Raw genomic sequence first — 15,604 nt, forward strand, 5'->3', positions numbered from 1 at the left:
ATTGCAGGTGTCTGATTAGTTGTTACATGGACATAATTGCGGTACACCAGGAGGAAATTGTCAATTTTGTGTTGAAGAGAGATGTCTTCTTTTGTCATTGCTTTTATGGACTTTTTGAATGTTTGTACAAACTGTTCTGCTAACCCGTTTGTTGCTGGATGGTGAGGTGCTGACTTGAAATGCTTGATACCATTCTTTTTCATGAAGTCTTGGAATTCTTCAGAAGTATACTGTGGGCCATTGTCACTCACAATTTGCTCAGATAGGCCATTCTTGGCGAAGATGGTTCTCAGAACAGAGAGTCTTTTCTGATGTTGTTGATTTCATTGGGACTACTTCTGGCCATTTTGAGTGAGCGTCCACAGCAATGAGAAACATACTGTAGAGTTCATGAACAGACCAGCAAAATCAATGTGCACTCTCTGCCAGGGTACAGATGGCCATTCCCACGGATGTAGGGGAGCCTGTGGTGGTGCGTTTTGAACGCTCAGGTGCCCTGGACAGGTTTTGGTGATGTCCTCAATCTGTTTATCTATCCCTGACCACCATACGTAGCTATGAGCCAGACTTTTCATCTTCACCGTACCTACGTGAGCCTCATGCAGACTGTCCAACACTCTGGTGCGAAGCTTGGAGGGCACTACCACACGTGATCCACACATCAAGGTCCCGTGGCAGACTGACAGCTGATCACGTCTTGCTGAAAACTCAGGAAAGTATGGATTCCCATGGGCAGGCCAGCCTTGTACTGTGATGTCATACACCTTGGAAAGTGTTGGGTCAATCCGCGTTTCTTTTCGTATCAGGGCATTTGTAACTGGCAGCTGATCTACCAGTGTTGTGTATTGTGAGTAAAAATAATAGAGAAGCGTGTGCTCTTTAACTAGGTGAGGGAAGTTTTTTCTTCCATGTTGTGAAATAATTATTTGGTTTAAATTGCAGCATTAAATTAAAACTCAATTCAAGATTAATGAACTTAAAAACAATGTTTAAACAACTTGTCTCTTGTTAAATCAACTTCTTGAACTTTAATTTGAGTTAAAACAATATAATCTTCTTGTTGACTTAAACTGCATTTTCAAACCAGAAGATGGACTTTCATTTTCAAGTTAAACCACCTTCAAATGTTTTACAGTGTACAGTGCCAATGTATTCTGGTTGTTGATCTTAGAACTAACATAGTTAACTTAGTCTGAATCATAGTTTTGCTGCTGGAAGATCTAGACAGTGAACATGGTGACAGCTGGAGACGGGCTGGATGGCAGATCTCTGACTCGGTGCAACAGTCTCTTCTTTATGTAAATACATTTTTATCATTTAATACTGTGATGGACCGAGTTAAAAACAGGAGGAGTCACAGGACATATTAGAAAAATAGGGTTTTTTATTTTAACCCTAAGATTATAAATAACAAAAGATAAACTGAGCTCATAAAAGAGGTCAAAGAAACAAAACTGAACTCAGGCAAAACATGTAAACAAACTGGGTGCACAAACAAACATAACTGACCTAACAAAGAAATGACACACAGGGGTTTATATACTGGCTGATCAGACCAATTAAGACACAATAGGGTAACTAAACAGAATACAATTACAAATAACACAAAAACAAATAACAGTACAGCTAAGTGTGGCTAAACTAAAGTCCCAAAAATGAAAATCAAAAATTTTAAACTTTAAATACTATTATTTACTTAAATAGAAAACTTATCTAAACAAAGAAACTATAAATTCCCCCTGCCAGCAGGTACTAGTGCTGCAGTCCAATCAGCATTTAAGCCTGCTGAGCTCTGGCCCCCATCTTTTGTCTGGCAACTCCAACGCAGGTAAGTACCGGCGGGAAAACAAACAGAATTAATCTTAAGCAAACAAAATCAACTTTAAGTTGATATAAATACATATGCTAACTAAATGTGCGTGCTAACAAATAGAACAAATGCATTCAAATCAACTAATAAATGTTTTTATTGAAACTAAAGTGTTGTGTTTATATGAAAAAATAAACTGTGCATAAAAAGAGTTACCGACATCAGAGTGTGGCCATGGATTTGGCCATCACAAATACATTGAACTTGACTGCACTGTTTTCTAATTAGAATTTACTGGAGGTAACCCAGTTTTATCCTCCTGTGGAAATCCAACCCTTGAGAAAAGTTGAATCAGTGAGGAAGATACATGTTTTGCTTTAACAGTCTTTAATGGAAAAACTTCAGGATATCTGGTTGCATAGTCTGTAATGACTAGCATAAAGCGATTCCCAGATTTACTTTTTTCCACAAGGCCAACTATGTCCATCCCAAGACGTAGAAAAGGTGTGCCAATGATGGGGAGAGGTTGAAGTGGTGCTTTGGTAGAGACTCTAATTGAGGTTTTCTGACACTCAGGGCAGCTTCTGCAAAATAGATCAACATCTGATCTCAAACCAGGCCAGAAAAAATACCGCTTAATGCGACCAGTGGTCTTATACTTCCCAAGGTTGCCAGCCCAGGGAATAGAGTGTCCCAAAGTCAGCACTGTCTCACGAGCCTTCTTAGGGACTACTATCTGCATAAACTGGCCATGTTGATAAAATGCCATCCTGCAGTATATACTGCTCTTTATTTGTGTCAGACCCTACAGAGGCCTCTCCCCTAGCCTTCAGCAACAGGGCAGACAAAGTTGGATTATTCTGCTGCATTTGTCTGATATTTGTGGGTATTGAAAAACCCAGTGGCATATCTGGAGCCACTTCAACTGAAGTCTCACTCAGTGTATGTTGAAATTTCTCCTGCCTTCTTTGACTGCGTGGCTTCCGTGATTTCCCAGGTTCTGTCTGCACCTCAGCCTCAAAAAAGGGTAAAGCACTGAGTATTGCAAAATGCTCATCTTGATTTTTAGCTTGGGACCTGGTTACAGCCACATTACAGCTCTGCACATCCCTCAATAAATCATAAATAACAGGCAGATCATCCCCAAGAACTACAGGATAGGGTAGGTTATCAGCCACCCCAACCTTCAACAAATAGGGAGCCCCCTGCACCTCAACAAACATATCAGCAGTGGGGTATGATTTCTCATCACCATGTATACAGCAAACTGATATTGTTTCAGAAGGGCATATAAAATTAATTGGCACATGGTTCTTGTGCACTAGAGTCTGTGTGCTGCCAGTATCTATTAAAGCATTCATTTCATGTCCAGCAATCTTCACTAGGATGATTTTATTTGACTGCTTTATTTCAGGTTTAATACCCATATTCTGGTGAGGCACAAAACACATTTGAGTTAGCTTACTTTGATTCTTGGGGCACACGGGCTTGGTGTGACCTTCTTGTCCACAGAAGTAACACACTGGTGGTCTTTTTCCTGTCTTGAAAGGCTGATTTTCTCTTTAAAAAGGCTTACCCACACCTGTTGCTAGCTTTTGATGAGGCTGAGAGGGTTGTAACCGACGTGAGCCTTTAGCAGCTCTCCATGCACTGTTGCTCCATGGCTGACTCCTACTTCTGGCAGCTACAAACACATTCACCAGAGTAGCAGCTTCTGCAGCAGACTTTGGATTGTGCTCCTTGATCCAGACCTGAAGCTCAGGACACAGCATTCTCAAAAATTGTTCCAGAATAATCAGTTCACCAACTTGTTTCACAGTTTTATCTTTAGGCTGAATCCACTTCCCATAAAGTTCTTTGAGTCTTGAATACAATTCCTTTGGACTCTCATCAAGACTATCAAGGCAGCGAAATCTTTGTCGGTAAGTTTCTGGATTTATATCATATTTTTGTAAGACAGCAGCTTTTACCTTTTCATATTCCAGGGAATTATCCACATCCATGTTAACATAGGCGCTGCGAGCCTTACCAGTCAGAAGAGGAATGAGATGAAAAATCCAGTCTGACTTTGGCCAACAATAAGCAGCTGCAATTCTCTCAAAAGTGGTCAGAAAGTGTTCATTATCATCTTCAACAGTTAATTTTTCCAATTTAGGATGATGAATGTGCACAGACTGACCTATTGAGCTGGAAGCTGAATCCTCAGGTTGAGATGTTGCTTGAATCTGATGATCAGTTTGAGTTTCAACAGGCTGTGGATCAGTTGATGTGGCTCAGGGGGCGGGGTTGTCCTGGCATGCATTTCCATCTGCAAAAGCCGAAACTGATGTTGCAAACACTTGAAACACTGTTCTTGCTGTGCAGAAACCTCTCTCTGTTTTTTCTCTCGAACTTCCTGTTGTCCCATGAAGGCCTGAAGAATTCCAGCAATATCATGCAGAGTTGGTTCTCTGGTCTCATCATTCTCTGTCTCCAGCTGCTGCTGTAGCTCCTCCTTCTATTTCCTCCCTCTCTGACTGCTGGGAAACCTCTTTGGTCTCAACCTTGTTTCCTTTTCTTGGGCGCACACCATTCTGCATGGTTCAAAAATTTGTTGGGGGGGTTAGTAAAAAAAATTACTCACAAAAATCAAAAAATAGAAAAAAAATCCTGCCTCCCCAACTCAAAATCCCCACTTCTGACACCACATGTGATGGACTGAGTTAAAAACAGGAGGAGTCACAGGACATATTAGAAAAATAGGTTTTTTTTAGTAATGTTATGTGATGTGGCGAGGCTTCAAGGCGTGTGTCGAGTAATGGAGGGGGCGTTTCCGTAAAGCACGTATCGAAGCTTGCTTCATTTAGGGGAGGAGCTGAAAACGATGACGTCCGAAGCCTCGCTGCCCGGCTGTACCACGTGACTGCTTCGGGAAGCGGCTCAGATTTTGGCGCGGGGTTTGACAGCTTTAGAAATCCCACAGGCTCCATTCAAAATGTGGGTTGTTGTAGGCGAGTTGCGGTCAGTTGAGAGAGTGGATAGAGTTTTGATAGTTTGGATAGCAGAGTTTGGATAGTGATTATTTAGTTTGAGACAGTTAGTTTGGTGTTTGGAGAGTTTAGGAGATAGATAGATAGATAGATAGGAGATTTAGGAGCGTGAGGACAGGATAGGAGTAGGATGGAGCCGGCGAGAAAGAGGAGGATTTCCCCTATGTGGGAACATGTCGATTTGATAAGCCCTAACAAGGTAAAGTGAACTGAACATTTGCAGATGAATTAGGTTTGCTTATGAGGAACTGTATTTTTCACTGTTTCTTATTTTCTGTAAAGGTGAGGTGTTTATTGTGCTCCAAGGAGTTGGGGTACAATAATAACACCTCATCCATGCTAAGGCACTACCGTGCCTTGCATGAGAATAGGGAGGAAACTGGAGCTTCACCCAGCCAAGGTATTTCATTACTATATTACAAACACACTATCACAATTTTTGCATGCTGATGTTTGCTTGTTGTGCAAATAAAACAGGTAACAGACACTGTATTTATTCCCTTTTAACCAGCCACCAGAAAACAAGAGCTGGATGAAGTTCTAGTCTCCATGATAGTGAAGGATACCCAGCCTTTCACTATTGTGGATGACGTTGGATTCGGGACATTTGTGTCTAAGCTGGATCCCAAATATGTTCTCCCTACAAGGCAGGTATGTGTGGGTCCATACATGAAACGAATGACTACATTATTGTATGTGTCACAATTCAGCAATATATATATATTTCTTCCTTTAGGCTCTGAAGGCCATGGTGGAGGCCAAATATGAGTTTGCTAAGGAGCACGCTAAGGCTAAAGTAGAGAAGGTGGTTGCTGTTAGCCTTACATCAGATATGTGGACATCCATCAACATTGATGCCTACCTGGCAGTGACATGCCACTTTGTGGAGGAGAACGAAAAGCTGAGTTCGGTGTTGTTGGGAGTGCAGGCATTCCCCCAGTCTCACACTGCTGAAAATATTGCTTGTGTGAAAGCCTCCCTGATGGAGGAATGGGGAATCTCAGGCAAGGTGACATGCATGGTCACCGATGGTGCTCCTAATATGGTGGCATGCGTGAGAGAGCTGAAGCTTCGCCACCACATTTGTGTTGCTCACACCCTCAATCTTGTTGTGAAGAGGGCGTTTGACCAGCACCCTGTGCTCTCTGGCCTCCGGGCCAAAGCAAGGAAGCTGGTTGGCTACTTTAGAAGCAGCACCACTGCTAAGGTATGCTCTTTTCTTTTATTCCAATATATAATGTTAATAGTTTGTCTGTACTCCTACTGCAGTGACTTAATGGCCTACTCTTCTGTATCTTTAAAGGAGAAGCTTAAACGAGTGCAGCTTCAGCTGGGCATGCAAGCAACCAAGCTGATGCAGGAGGTGGAAACAAGATGGAACAGCACCTACTTGATGCTGCAACGTCTGGTGGAGTTGAGGGAGCCAGTAGGAGCGGCATTGGCTGGATTACACACTGACATTCCCTTTTTCACTGCCAGTGAGTTTGACATTGTTGTAGCGTGCCTTTCTTCACTCTCTCCTTTCTATGACGCCTCCACGGAGCTCTCTGCAGAAGAACACGTGTCGGCATCAAAAGTTATCCCCCTCCTGAAGATGATAGCGAAAGCCCTTCAGGAGGAAGACACCAAGTCGGCACCTGCAGTAGCAGTGGAAATAGGAGAGCAGCTCATCAGACAGCTCAGGGAGAAGCTGCACATGCTCCAGTCAATGAGCATCTTGTCGCTGGCTACACTCCAAGACCCACAATTTAAACTTATAGCATTTTTCAGCAACACAAAAGCTGCTGAAGCAGTGAAGCGCTTGACTTCAGAGTGTGCCACCGTCATCCGACGGAACACAGAAGAGAACACTCACGAGATTCCCCAGGCTTCCACCTCTCAAGAATTCACTGGAGGTAATGTTTTATATTACATTTTGAGATTACTTATTCCTATTACAACACTTACTAACATGACCTGTGGTTTCCATTTAGGTAGCAGACTTTGGCAAAGATTGGACACTAGTGTCATGGAGGCAAAGAGGACTCAAAATGTGTCAGAAGATGCCACCGTAGAGATCCAGCGCTACCTGTCAGAGGCAAACATAAGCAGGCTGGAGAACCCCCTGGAGTACTGGGCTAATCATCGGTCACTGTACCCCAATCTGTACAAACTTGCACTTATTTATTTATGCACCCCGGCATCATCTGTGCCATGTGAGCGTGTCTTTTCAAAGGCTGGAGAAGTAGTGTCAAAAAAGAGAAATCGTTTGAAACCAAAAACTGTGGAGAAATTGTTGTTTCTTAATAAAAATGCATGAAATCATCCAAGTTACACAAGCATTAGCCTATTCACCACCCCCTCCCTAGTTCCACAAGCACTTTCACTGTCCTCTGCCCATGCCATTTTTCTAGAGTCACAGAAAAACATTATTACACAACATGCCATATCACATGACACTACTATTTGGGGAATAATTACACACAGAGAATACATTCAAACAATATTTTATTATACACATATGTGTATACATAATTTATGTAGACAAATGATTTCGTCCTACACCTTTTGTGAAGTCATTCCCAAGAGCCATAATAGACAAAAATTCAATGCATCACACGTGTTAAGATACAGCTGGCTGTGATTATACACCTGGCCAGTAGGTGGTTTCGTGTGCACATGAAGCTTCAAGAAATGAACCCTTTCTCGAACCAGTTGGCTCAAGTGGTTCAATGCCTCATGAAGCTTCATCTCACCATCATTAGTTTTTTTATTTTAACCCAAAGATTATAAATAACAAAAGATAAACTGAGCTCATAAAAGAGGTCAAAGAAACAAAACTGAACTCAGGCAAAACATGTAAACAAACTGGCTGCACAAACAAACATAACTGACCTCAAAAAGAAATGACACACAGGGGTTTATATACTGGCTGATCAGACCAATTAAGACACAATAGGGGTAAATAAACAGAATACAATTACAAATAACACAATAACAGTACAGCTAAGTGTGGCTAAACTAGGCCCAAAACTGAAAATCAAAAATATTAAACTTTAAATACTATTATTTACTTAAATAGAAAACTTATCTAAACAAAGAAACTATAAATTCCCCCTGCCAGCAGGTACTAGTGCTGCAGTCCAATCAGCATTTAAGCCTGCTGAGCTCTGGCCCCCATCTTTTGTCTGGCAACTCCAACGCAGGTAAGTACCGGCGGGAAAACAAAATTAACTTTAAGTTGATATAAATACATATGCTAACTAAATGTGCGCGCTAACAAATAGAACAAATGCATTCCAATCAACTAATAAATGTTTTTATTGAAATTAAAGTGTTGTGTTTATATGAAAAAATAAACTGTGCATAAAAAGAGTTACCGACATCAGAGTGTGGCCATGGATTTGGCCATCACAAATACATTGAACTTGACTGCACTGTTTTCTAATTAGAATTTACTGGAGGTAACTCAATCTGGATTTCCTGAATTGATGATAAATAAATTGTCTGGACTGACTTGAAATCATTTCTATTTAGCATGTGCTTTGAAAATAATATGTTAGCATTCTCTTTTAAAAGTGACACATTACAAGTTTTGGAGGATTTAAATTTTTTTTTATTCAAAGTTTCTGATTGATGCTTTTCTGCAGTGTAAAAGGTCACAATTTAAACTGAACACAGAGAAATAAGAAAATGAAATGGAAAAATACAATTAAATATGTCAGCAAAGGAGCAGCCACACCTGTGACAAAAGGAAATAAATATTTAATATATTATATATCTTATACAGCCCGAGGATTGTGGGAAATAGTAGAAACCAAGTCAATAAAATGTATGGCTCAAGTAGAGTAACAGGAACAGAATAAAACTCAGTAAAAGTTCTCACTAAACATGACAATCAATATTCACACAACAAAGTATGAAACATATCTGTGAGTGTGATCAACATGAACTGACGTGAGAAAAACAATAACAGTTTCTACCAGAAGGAACAGTCACACAGTGCACAGTCTTAGGAAAATAGACAGCAGTAATGTGTCTATATATACATATATTAACATAAACATATTTACACTTTTTTTCTTTGAATTGTACAAGAACATTATTGACTTTTAGAATATACTTTATGTTTATCAGCTTTACTAACTGAGTCAGGTGATGGAGTGTGATGTTTGTTTCCAACATGATCAGCAGTGAGAGCTCCTGCTGTCAGCATGGCACTGCCTGCGCTCCGACCACAACTGCTACAGTCATCTGTACAAAAATAGAGATCTGAGTGTGTGTGTTGGGGGGTTATCGCTTTTCATCCCTCTCTTCCTGTCCTCTGATGAAAGACTGCTACTGCTACAACATGACACAGAGAATGAATGGAAGTGAAAACATGACACAGAGAAGTAAAATTTGACATTAGTTTTCCTCCAGTATATGGTTGTGTCTGTCCTATGTCTGTCCAGCCCCCTCTGCATCCATCCTCCTCTCAGAGAAGCAGCTGGATGGATAGTTGGGTTTTCCTTCAATCACTGGTTTGGTCTCAAAGTCCTGAGAATAATTGTCTCTTTTATCATGTCCTCCACAAATACATAACTAATTCAACAGAAAAAGAGTATAAAATAAAACATATTAAATTAACATTAGTTAATTTACATTACGGACCACTAACATCAACATCAGATTGTTTTCTTTTTTTATTGCAAACATATTATGCTGTTTTAAATACCATATTGTGTAATAAATCTCATTTTATGTGGACTATTGAGGCTTTTTCATCAAGCTTTCAAAACATAAAGAAAACCATTTTTTATCCTCTTTATGTTCGCCTTCCTGCACCATGTGACATTGTATTTGAACCCAACAGGTTTCCTTCCTGATAAAAAAAAAAAAAATCAACCAAACCAAAACATCTGCTGTTTCTAAGGTATGAAGAAGTCAAACTTTCAGCATAACAAAGGTGATTGATATCGTTAACACATTAGGTCAAGAGGCGATTAAAACAAAGTCATTATTTCACCAAGTCGTGACGTTAGGTGTTGAAAGTTATATGAAGTCTCACTCAAGATAATAAAATCTAAAAAGAATATTGGTTTATTGATACTATATTCCAGACTCTCATGGTTTCATCTTGTTCTTTTTAAAACTTTTGTGAGGAGAGCAAACACACACACGATGACAGCAGTCCAAAGCACAAACCTTTTCATCCCACTGTGAAGATTTCTTCCTCAGTTATGGATTACTGCCCATTATAAGAATTTAGGTTTTATCAGAAAATAATAATAGCAGGCAGAAGATTGCCTTATGTGCACTGATCTGTAATCTGTAAAGATTGTATATCAACTTTATTTCAATTTGTAAATAGCTGTTAAATGCTTTTAAAATGTCTGTATAACTATTCTCAGAATAGTGCTACTCATTGAGTGTGTTGCTTATGAACAATTACTTTTTCAAAAATTCTTAGCAAACAAACCAGCTTACAAGATTTGTTTTTCTTCACAGGTCAGCAGGAATTCTACTGTTTGTAGGAGGAATGTTCCAGGAACCGAATCGAACAGCATGTTTCAAGTCTGAACACACGCAGAAAATGTATATGTGGACATAAAAGCACAAAACAACTTTCTATAGTGCACCTTTAAAATATGACTTTAAACAGCAGAATAGATGACTCTGCTCTTACGGAAACTGAATCACTTGAAACAAAGTCAATCTGAATGTAAACACAACTAGTATTAGAGAAAATCGTCCGACGTCCAGCCAGCCGCCAGCAGCGTCCAATCTGTCCAAACTCTGAACAGCGTTGGGAGACTGGATCGTCTTTATATCAAAACCACTCCAAAGTCATTTAAGTGTTTTATTCTAAAAAATGGGCAGGATCTTTTTAAAAACAAATGATAATTTTTAATTTTTTTTTATTAATTTTTGATGAGTGAAGTGTACCAACAACATCATATGCAACGGTCACGCTAAAACCCAAATATGTACCAAACCAAGCCTTTTGGTGAACTAATACAGCCCAGGTTATTTGAGCAGTGAGGGGGAATTTATAAAACATGAAGGCTGAGAAATCCTTAAACAGTGTGTGTTATTTTTATTGTGATTCCATTTTCAATATTGTGGGTGAATTTAGATCAGTTGTGAGTAACTCACAGTGCTCTGCTTCATCATGATCAGGTATGTTACTGATATGTAATTCTGAATAGTTTATATTTATATATAAAAAAATCTACTGACCTTCTGAGAATGCCCCCTAGTGGTAACCAAATGTAGCAGCTGAAAGTTTCAAGTTTTGTTTCAAACTTCCTGCATCCAGACGTGAATGACGCGTCTGCATAGTGTAGAGAGTTTCAGTAAAGCTCCACTGGCTCACTGCTGTGATATCTGAGTTGCAGTGTCCTGTTGTTTCAGTATGATCAATATACACAGAGAGCTGAAAAAGCTCAGGAGTTTTGTGATGTCATAAATCACATATTATGATTATCAATATCGCTGTGAAATCAATCACAGATTACCTGTCGTTGGTATATCTAACATATTTTAGGACGTGGTGTGGATCAGATTTGATTTAGATTAAAAAAGGATCAGTTGTTATTTTGCTCGTGTTCATCCTGAACACTATGTCCTTTTTTGCATTTTACATCTGGTAAAACATTGTTGAATATAATAACTAAACAGAAAGAGACTGAATTCATTGTCCAGCGGTGTGCACACAGACACACCAGATTTCTGATCTAATCCTAACTGTGAATCATAGTTTCTAAGTGCTGTAAGAGGAAAACAACCATTTCTACAACAGAAGGTGTGTTGAATCCATGTATGAGGAGCAGGGAATGAAGCTCTGACATCTGCAACAAAGCAGCATTCAGAAGACGTGACCTGGCTGGTGGACTGATGAAACGTCTTTCTCTCTGTGTTTCACAGGACAGCATCAGAGGATAAGACAGAGCAGACTACACTTTTAATCATGACATTTATTTTAAGTGAGGGGAATCTAAAATATTCCCCTATCTTAAACTAATGTTTGTATTTTTCTTTAAAATACTGGAAGGTGGAATGTGTTATTTTAATACTTCATCTCTAATATGATTTTTTATAAATGTAACCTCTCTCTTTTATGTAAACAGACCCCAGGAAGAGTATCTGGTGGAGCATGCTGCTGATGCTGATCTCAAAAAAACATAAACACATGGAGGATAAATGAATATTTTCACTGGAGAAACAAAACGCTTTGTCCTGTTGGATGTGCTGTTCCTGACTGAAACAACACTGAAAGAACGACAAGATGATTGTCTTGTGCGGCTGATAAAGTTTTTAACAGTTTTGTTACAATACAGACCCACCATTTAGTGTAGACATTCATACCCACAAATGTTTACTACAAATGTATCTACAGCAAATGAAATGAAAGGAAAAACTGGCATCATCAAAATGCTGTTCAGGGACAAATGTTTCTGAAAAGGTTTAATCATATTTAGGTAAAAACCTTTCTCTAACTTCACTCATTCACACCAGAGGTGTTGTCCTGTGAAAGACAACTTCTGTTAAATTTGGATTATTTTTGGACATTAAACCTTTTACATATATTTGATTTCTTTTTTAAGTCTGAGTTTAATAAGTTTACCAAGTACAAAATCTGCATCCAGTGTAAAAATCCCATCCATCAATTTGCTGTTCAGATCATTTTTTTTGCTGTCATGTCAGCAACTCAAACAGAAAGTGTAAACTGTGCTATTAGTTTTGCATAAAGTAGAACTGATCTGGTCTTTACCAGCTCATATGGAAAATGCGCTAATACTGCACATTTAAAAAGATGTTTTATTTTTCCTTTTAACATATGGAACTCAAAATTTAAAATGGGAGTGCTTCTCTATGCTATGACTGTATTGCAACAAAACTGTTTTACTCTATGTGAACATGTTCAATTCTTCTGGTTGTTGAAGCCTTTAGAATTAAAATTCCCTATTTGGGAGGAAAGAGTCTGATAAGAACTCAGAATAAGTGCATAGATGGAGGATAGCAGAAGCAGCCTGTCACACTGAGTTACTGATTCAACTTTTTTTTGCCCCTTTTTGAGTTCAGTAAACTGTGGATGACAATAGGAGCCTGATAGAGACAACATAGATCAACAACATACAGACAAACACATACACACACACACACACGTACACCCCCACCCACACACGCACATATGGTTTACTGCTGCACTCCGGTTAATAAGACTGGACGGTAAAGAGTGTGGACGTCCAATGGGTCTGCCATACAGCTGATTCCACATCATGTGACCTCAGCGAAGGCGATGTGATTCTAGAAAACAGGTAGAAGAGCAAAATCAATATTTGAAAGAAAGAGTTACACTTTAAATCAGAGTTTGAAGGAAAACTCAGTTTTCAGTCTATGAAGTCTGTTCTCAACAGCACCAAACTTAGACATACAGAGGAAGAAGGAATGCAATGTCAAACAGCAATAAGAGGGAAAAATGTCAAAAAATTGCAAAGTTGATAAAATAGATTTTTATTCAAAAAGCTTTAATAGGAAATTCTTTCCACGGCACACCAGGTTCCAAACTCGAGAAATTTATTTGAAGATAGCAACGTCCTTGCACAGAAACACTTCAATCTGAAGACATGCCAGACATGCAGCAGAAAAGAGTTTAACCATCTCCAACGTAGTTTTTGGCTGTGGGGCCTGAGTAAAGAGACAGGAAATGTGCAGGTCCTGAGAGAGAATTTCCAATATTACCAGTAAATGAAAACTCTTTGAGATGGCATTTGTTGTGAACTGGGCTCTTGAAAGAATGACACCTGACCTAAGTAAGCAAGATGATTCCTAGCTACTTACAACAAACATCCAACAAGGTTCAGCAGATTCAACCGCAGAAAGCTTTATGAGAGAGGTGTGGTGGTCTGCTTGAACAAGGACATGATGTCCAGATTGAGAAGTCTTTCAGTACTTCCTCTACAACCTGACAATAGTCTCAACTCAACCCCTCAAAGCAAGCACAGCCTGGAATGAGGCCCAAAATGACCTTCGGTGGAGATCTTGAATAGGGCTCATTCTGAAACTACATCCTCAATCTCCTCCAGGAAAGTAAAGAATTTCTCCTGAAGTTCTTGAACTTACATATATTTCTCTCTGTAGCTCCAGGACGCGTTCAGGACAGAAATCCTCCTGGGGGAGTGAGATGACGATGTAAAGAAAAGGTTCCTCTGCCAGGATTCCAAATTAACCCTCACCCGTCCGTAGGGTGTACTTGGTTTCTTCAGCAGCCACTTCCAGCAGATGCATCTCATTGTCTGGTGATTGGCTGACAGTTCCGCCATGCTCTTCCTCTTAATATCATAACCCTGAATGTCTGATAAGCAGCAGCAGCTATCAACCTGGTCATGGACCTCAGGCCCAAGGTCCCCTGGAACCAAGGACATTTTTAAACCACTTTGTGTACATAGGAGAAATCCAGGAACAACCACTGAGAGGCCACTCCTCTCAAACAATCCCCTTAAGGTAACACCATTGTTGCAGATTAAAGGCCCTCAGCAGCACAACAGAAGCCCTACTTGGCAACCCTTCCAGAACACATTCAGACAGCCTAAGACGGCTGAATAATCTGAACAACTGTTCTGCACACAAGCACAGGCAACATTCAGTAGCTTTTCTTAAGAACTCAGAGCAGCAAAAAGCAATTCTCTGGCTTAGTGGGGAAAATGACAGCAGTGAGGCACTGAGTGTGTTCCTCACACCCTTTAACACTAGAAAGTTCTCTTGTAATGGGTGTCAGTCTTTCTTTGCTCCACTCTTTTTAGTAGAGCAAAAAAAATGAGCAGTGCTCCTGGATTGGTCGCCTTGTGGATGCCAGCCAACAGCATGCCTTCCCCACTTGACATTGTGTTCTCCTCATGTCTCCTTGCTGGTTATGGTTTGTGTTCTGCCCTGGCTCCCTGGGATCTTTGTAAGTTTTGTTCTTTATGTTCAATTAATGTCTTCACATACTCCACCCCCCTGCTGTTCTGCATTTGGGTACAACCATCACTCACCAATCATGACATCCTAGAATTGCATTCCATGGCCCACCTCCTTTTTTTTGCCCTTTTATTTTGCCATTTTTATATAGAATGTTTTTTAAACCCCCTCGTCACACTTGTTTTTATTTTTTGCAGGAGTTTCTTGATTAAGTATGTAAATTTATGAGTAGTTTAAAATTATATTTTATTTCCATATGTTTATTGTTTTGTGTAGAAAGAAATTTGTGGGTTGACCGTTCATAATAAATGGACCTCTGACTGCTTGAAAAGTGAATTCATGACCTTCAGTATTTATATTTGAGTTCCCTGGTTTAACTTGTTCATACTGGATGACTTAAGGGTTCCTCGTGCCGTGGCATTTTGTTCACTGTGGCCTGTTTAGCTCTCAGTCATCTTTAGGCTCTGCTATTTTTAGATCATGCAATTTTCCTCCAAGCTCCTCATAGCCGAGGTAAGCGTGAAATGTTCTGCTCTTTGTCAGGCCACTGAGCACACACTCTGCAGGAAAACAGTCATCAGATATATGCTGTATATTTGATACATGTTGTAGTTTAATTTTCCTTTGGAGTAAAAAACAAGATGAGAAAAGTCCGCTGTAAATCCAGAGATCCTCTAAATGCATCTAGATATTTAAAGATGATGAATAGATCATTAAGATTCAAAGAAACAGTAGAAAAACTAACCAAGAGAGCAAAGTCTAACCTGACAGTTGTAATCATCTATCCATTATCCAACATGCCCAAAAGCCACAGATATTGCTAAAGTTAATAGCTTAAAAA

The 15,604-nt window shown here is 39.6% G+C and overlaps 2 protein-coding genes and 2 long non-coding RNA genes across 4 annotated transcripts in view; 3 read left to right on the forward strand and 1 right to left on the reverse strand.

Moving 5' to 3' along the window:
- The first annotated feature begins 1,578 nt into the window (after nucleotides 1–1,578).
- LOC114149475 (uncharacterized) lies at nucleotides 1,579–9,737 on the forward strand. The gene is made up of 2 exons (XR_003596512.1): nucleotides 1,579–2,110; nucleotides 8,283–9,737. It is a non-coding gene; the product is annotated as an uncharacterized LOC114149475 (long non-coding RNA).
- Nucleotides 3,863–7,620, forward strand: LOC114149473 (uncharacterized). Its single transcript, XR_003596511.1, has 2 exons — nucleotides 3,863–4,552; nucleotides 7,584–7,620. It is a non-coding gene; the product is annotated as an uncharacterized LOC114149473 (long non-coding RNA).
- Nucleotides 4,994–7,148, forward strand: LOC114149471 (zinc finger BED domain-containing protein 1-like). Its single transcript, XM_028025374.1, has 5 exons — nucleotides 4,994–5,038; nucleotides 5,122–5,239; nucleotides 5,351–5,490; nucleotides 5,576–6,734; nucleotides 6,813–7,148. The coding sequence occupies exons 1-5, from the start codon at nucleotides 5,003–5,005 to the stop codon at nucleotides 7,136–7,138; spliced, it is 1,779 nt and encodes a 592-aa protein (XP_027881175.1). The 5' UTR covers nucleotides 4,994–5,002; the 3' UTR covers nucleotides 7,139–7,148.
- Nucleotides 9,738–10,243: 506 nt separating the features above from the next.
- The window catches only part of plppr5b (phospholipid phosphatase related 5b), a 55,335-nt gene continuing 49,974 nt past the window's right edge, over nucleotides 10,244–15,604 (reverse strand). Inside the window, exon 7 of the mRNA XM_028025378.1 lies at nucleotides 10,244–13,110. Within this exon, the coding sequence (XP_027881179.1) occupies nucleotides 13,081–13,110 (30 nt within the window). The 3' untranslated portion in view covers nucleotides 10,244–13,080. The remainder of the gene's footprint in view (nucleotides 13,111–15,604) is intronic.

The sequence above is a fragment of the Xiphophorus couchianus genome, chromosome 8 (genome assembly GCF_001444195.1).
Source record: "Xiphophorus couchianus chromosome 8, X_couchianus-1.0, whole genome shotgun sequence".
Taxonomy (NCBI): Eukaryota; Metazoa; Chordata; class Actinopteri; order Cyprinodontiformes; family Poeciliidae; genus Xiphophorus; species Xiphophorus couchianus.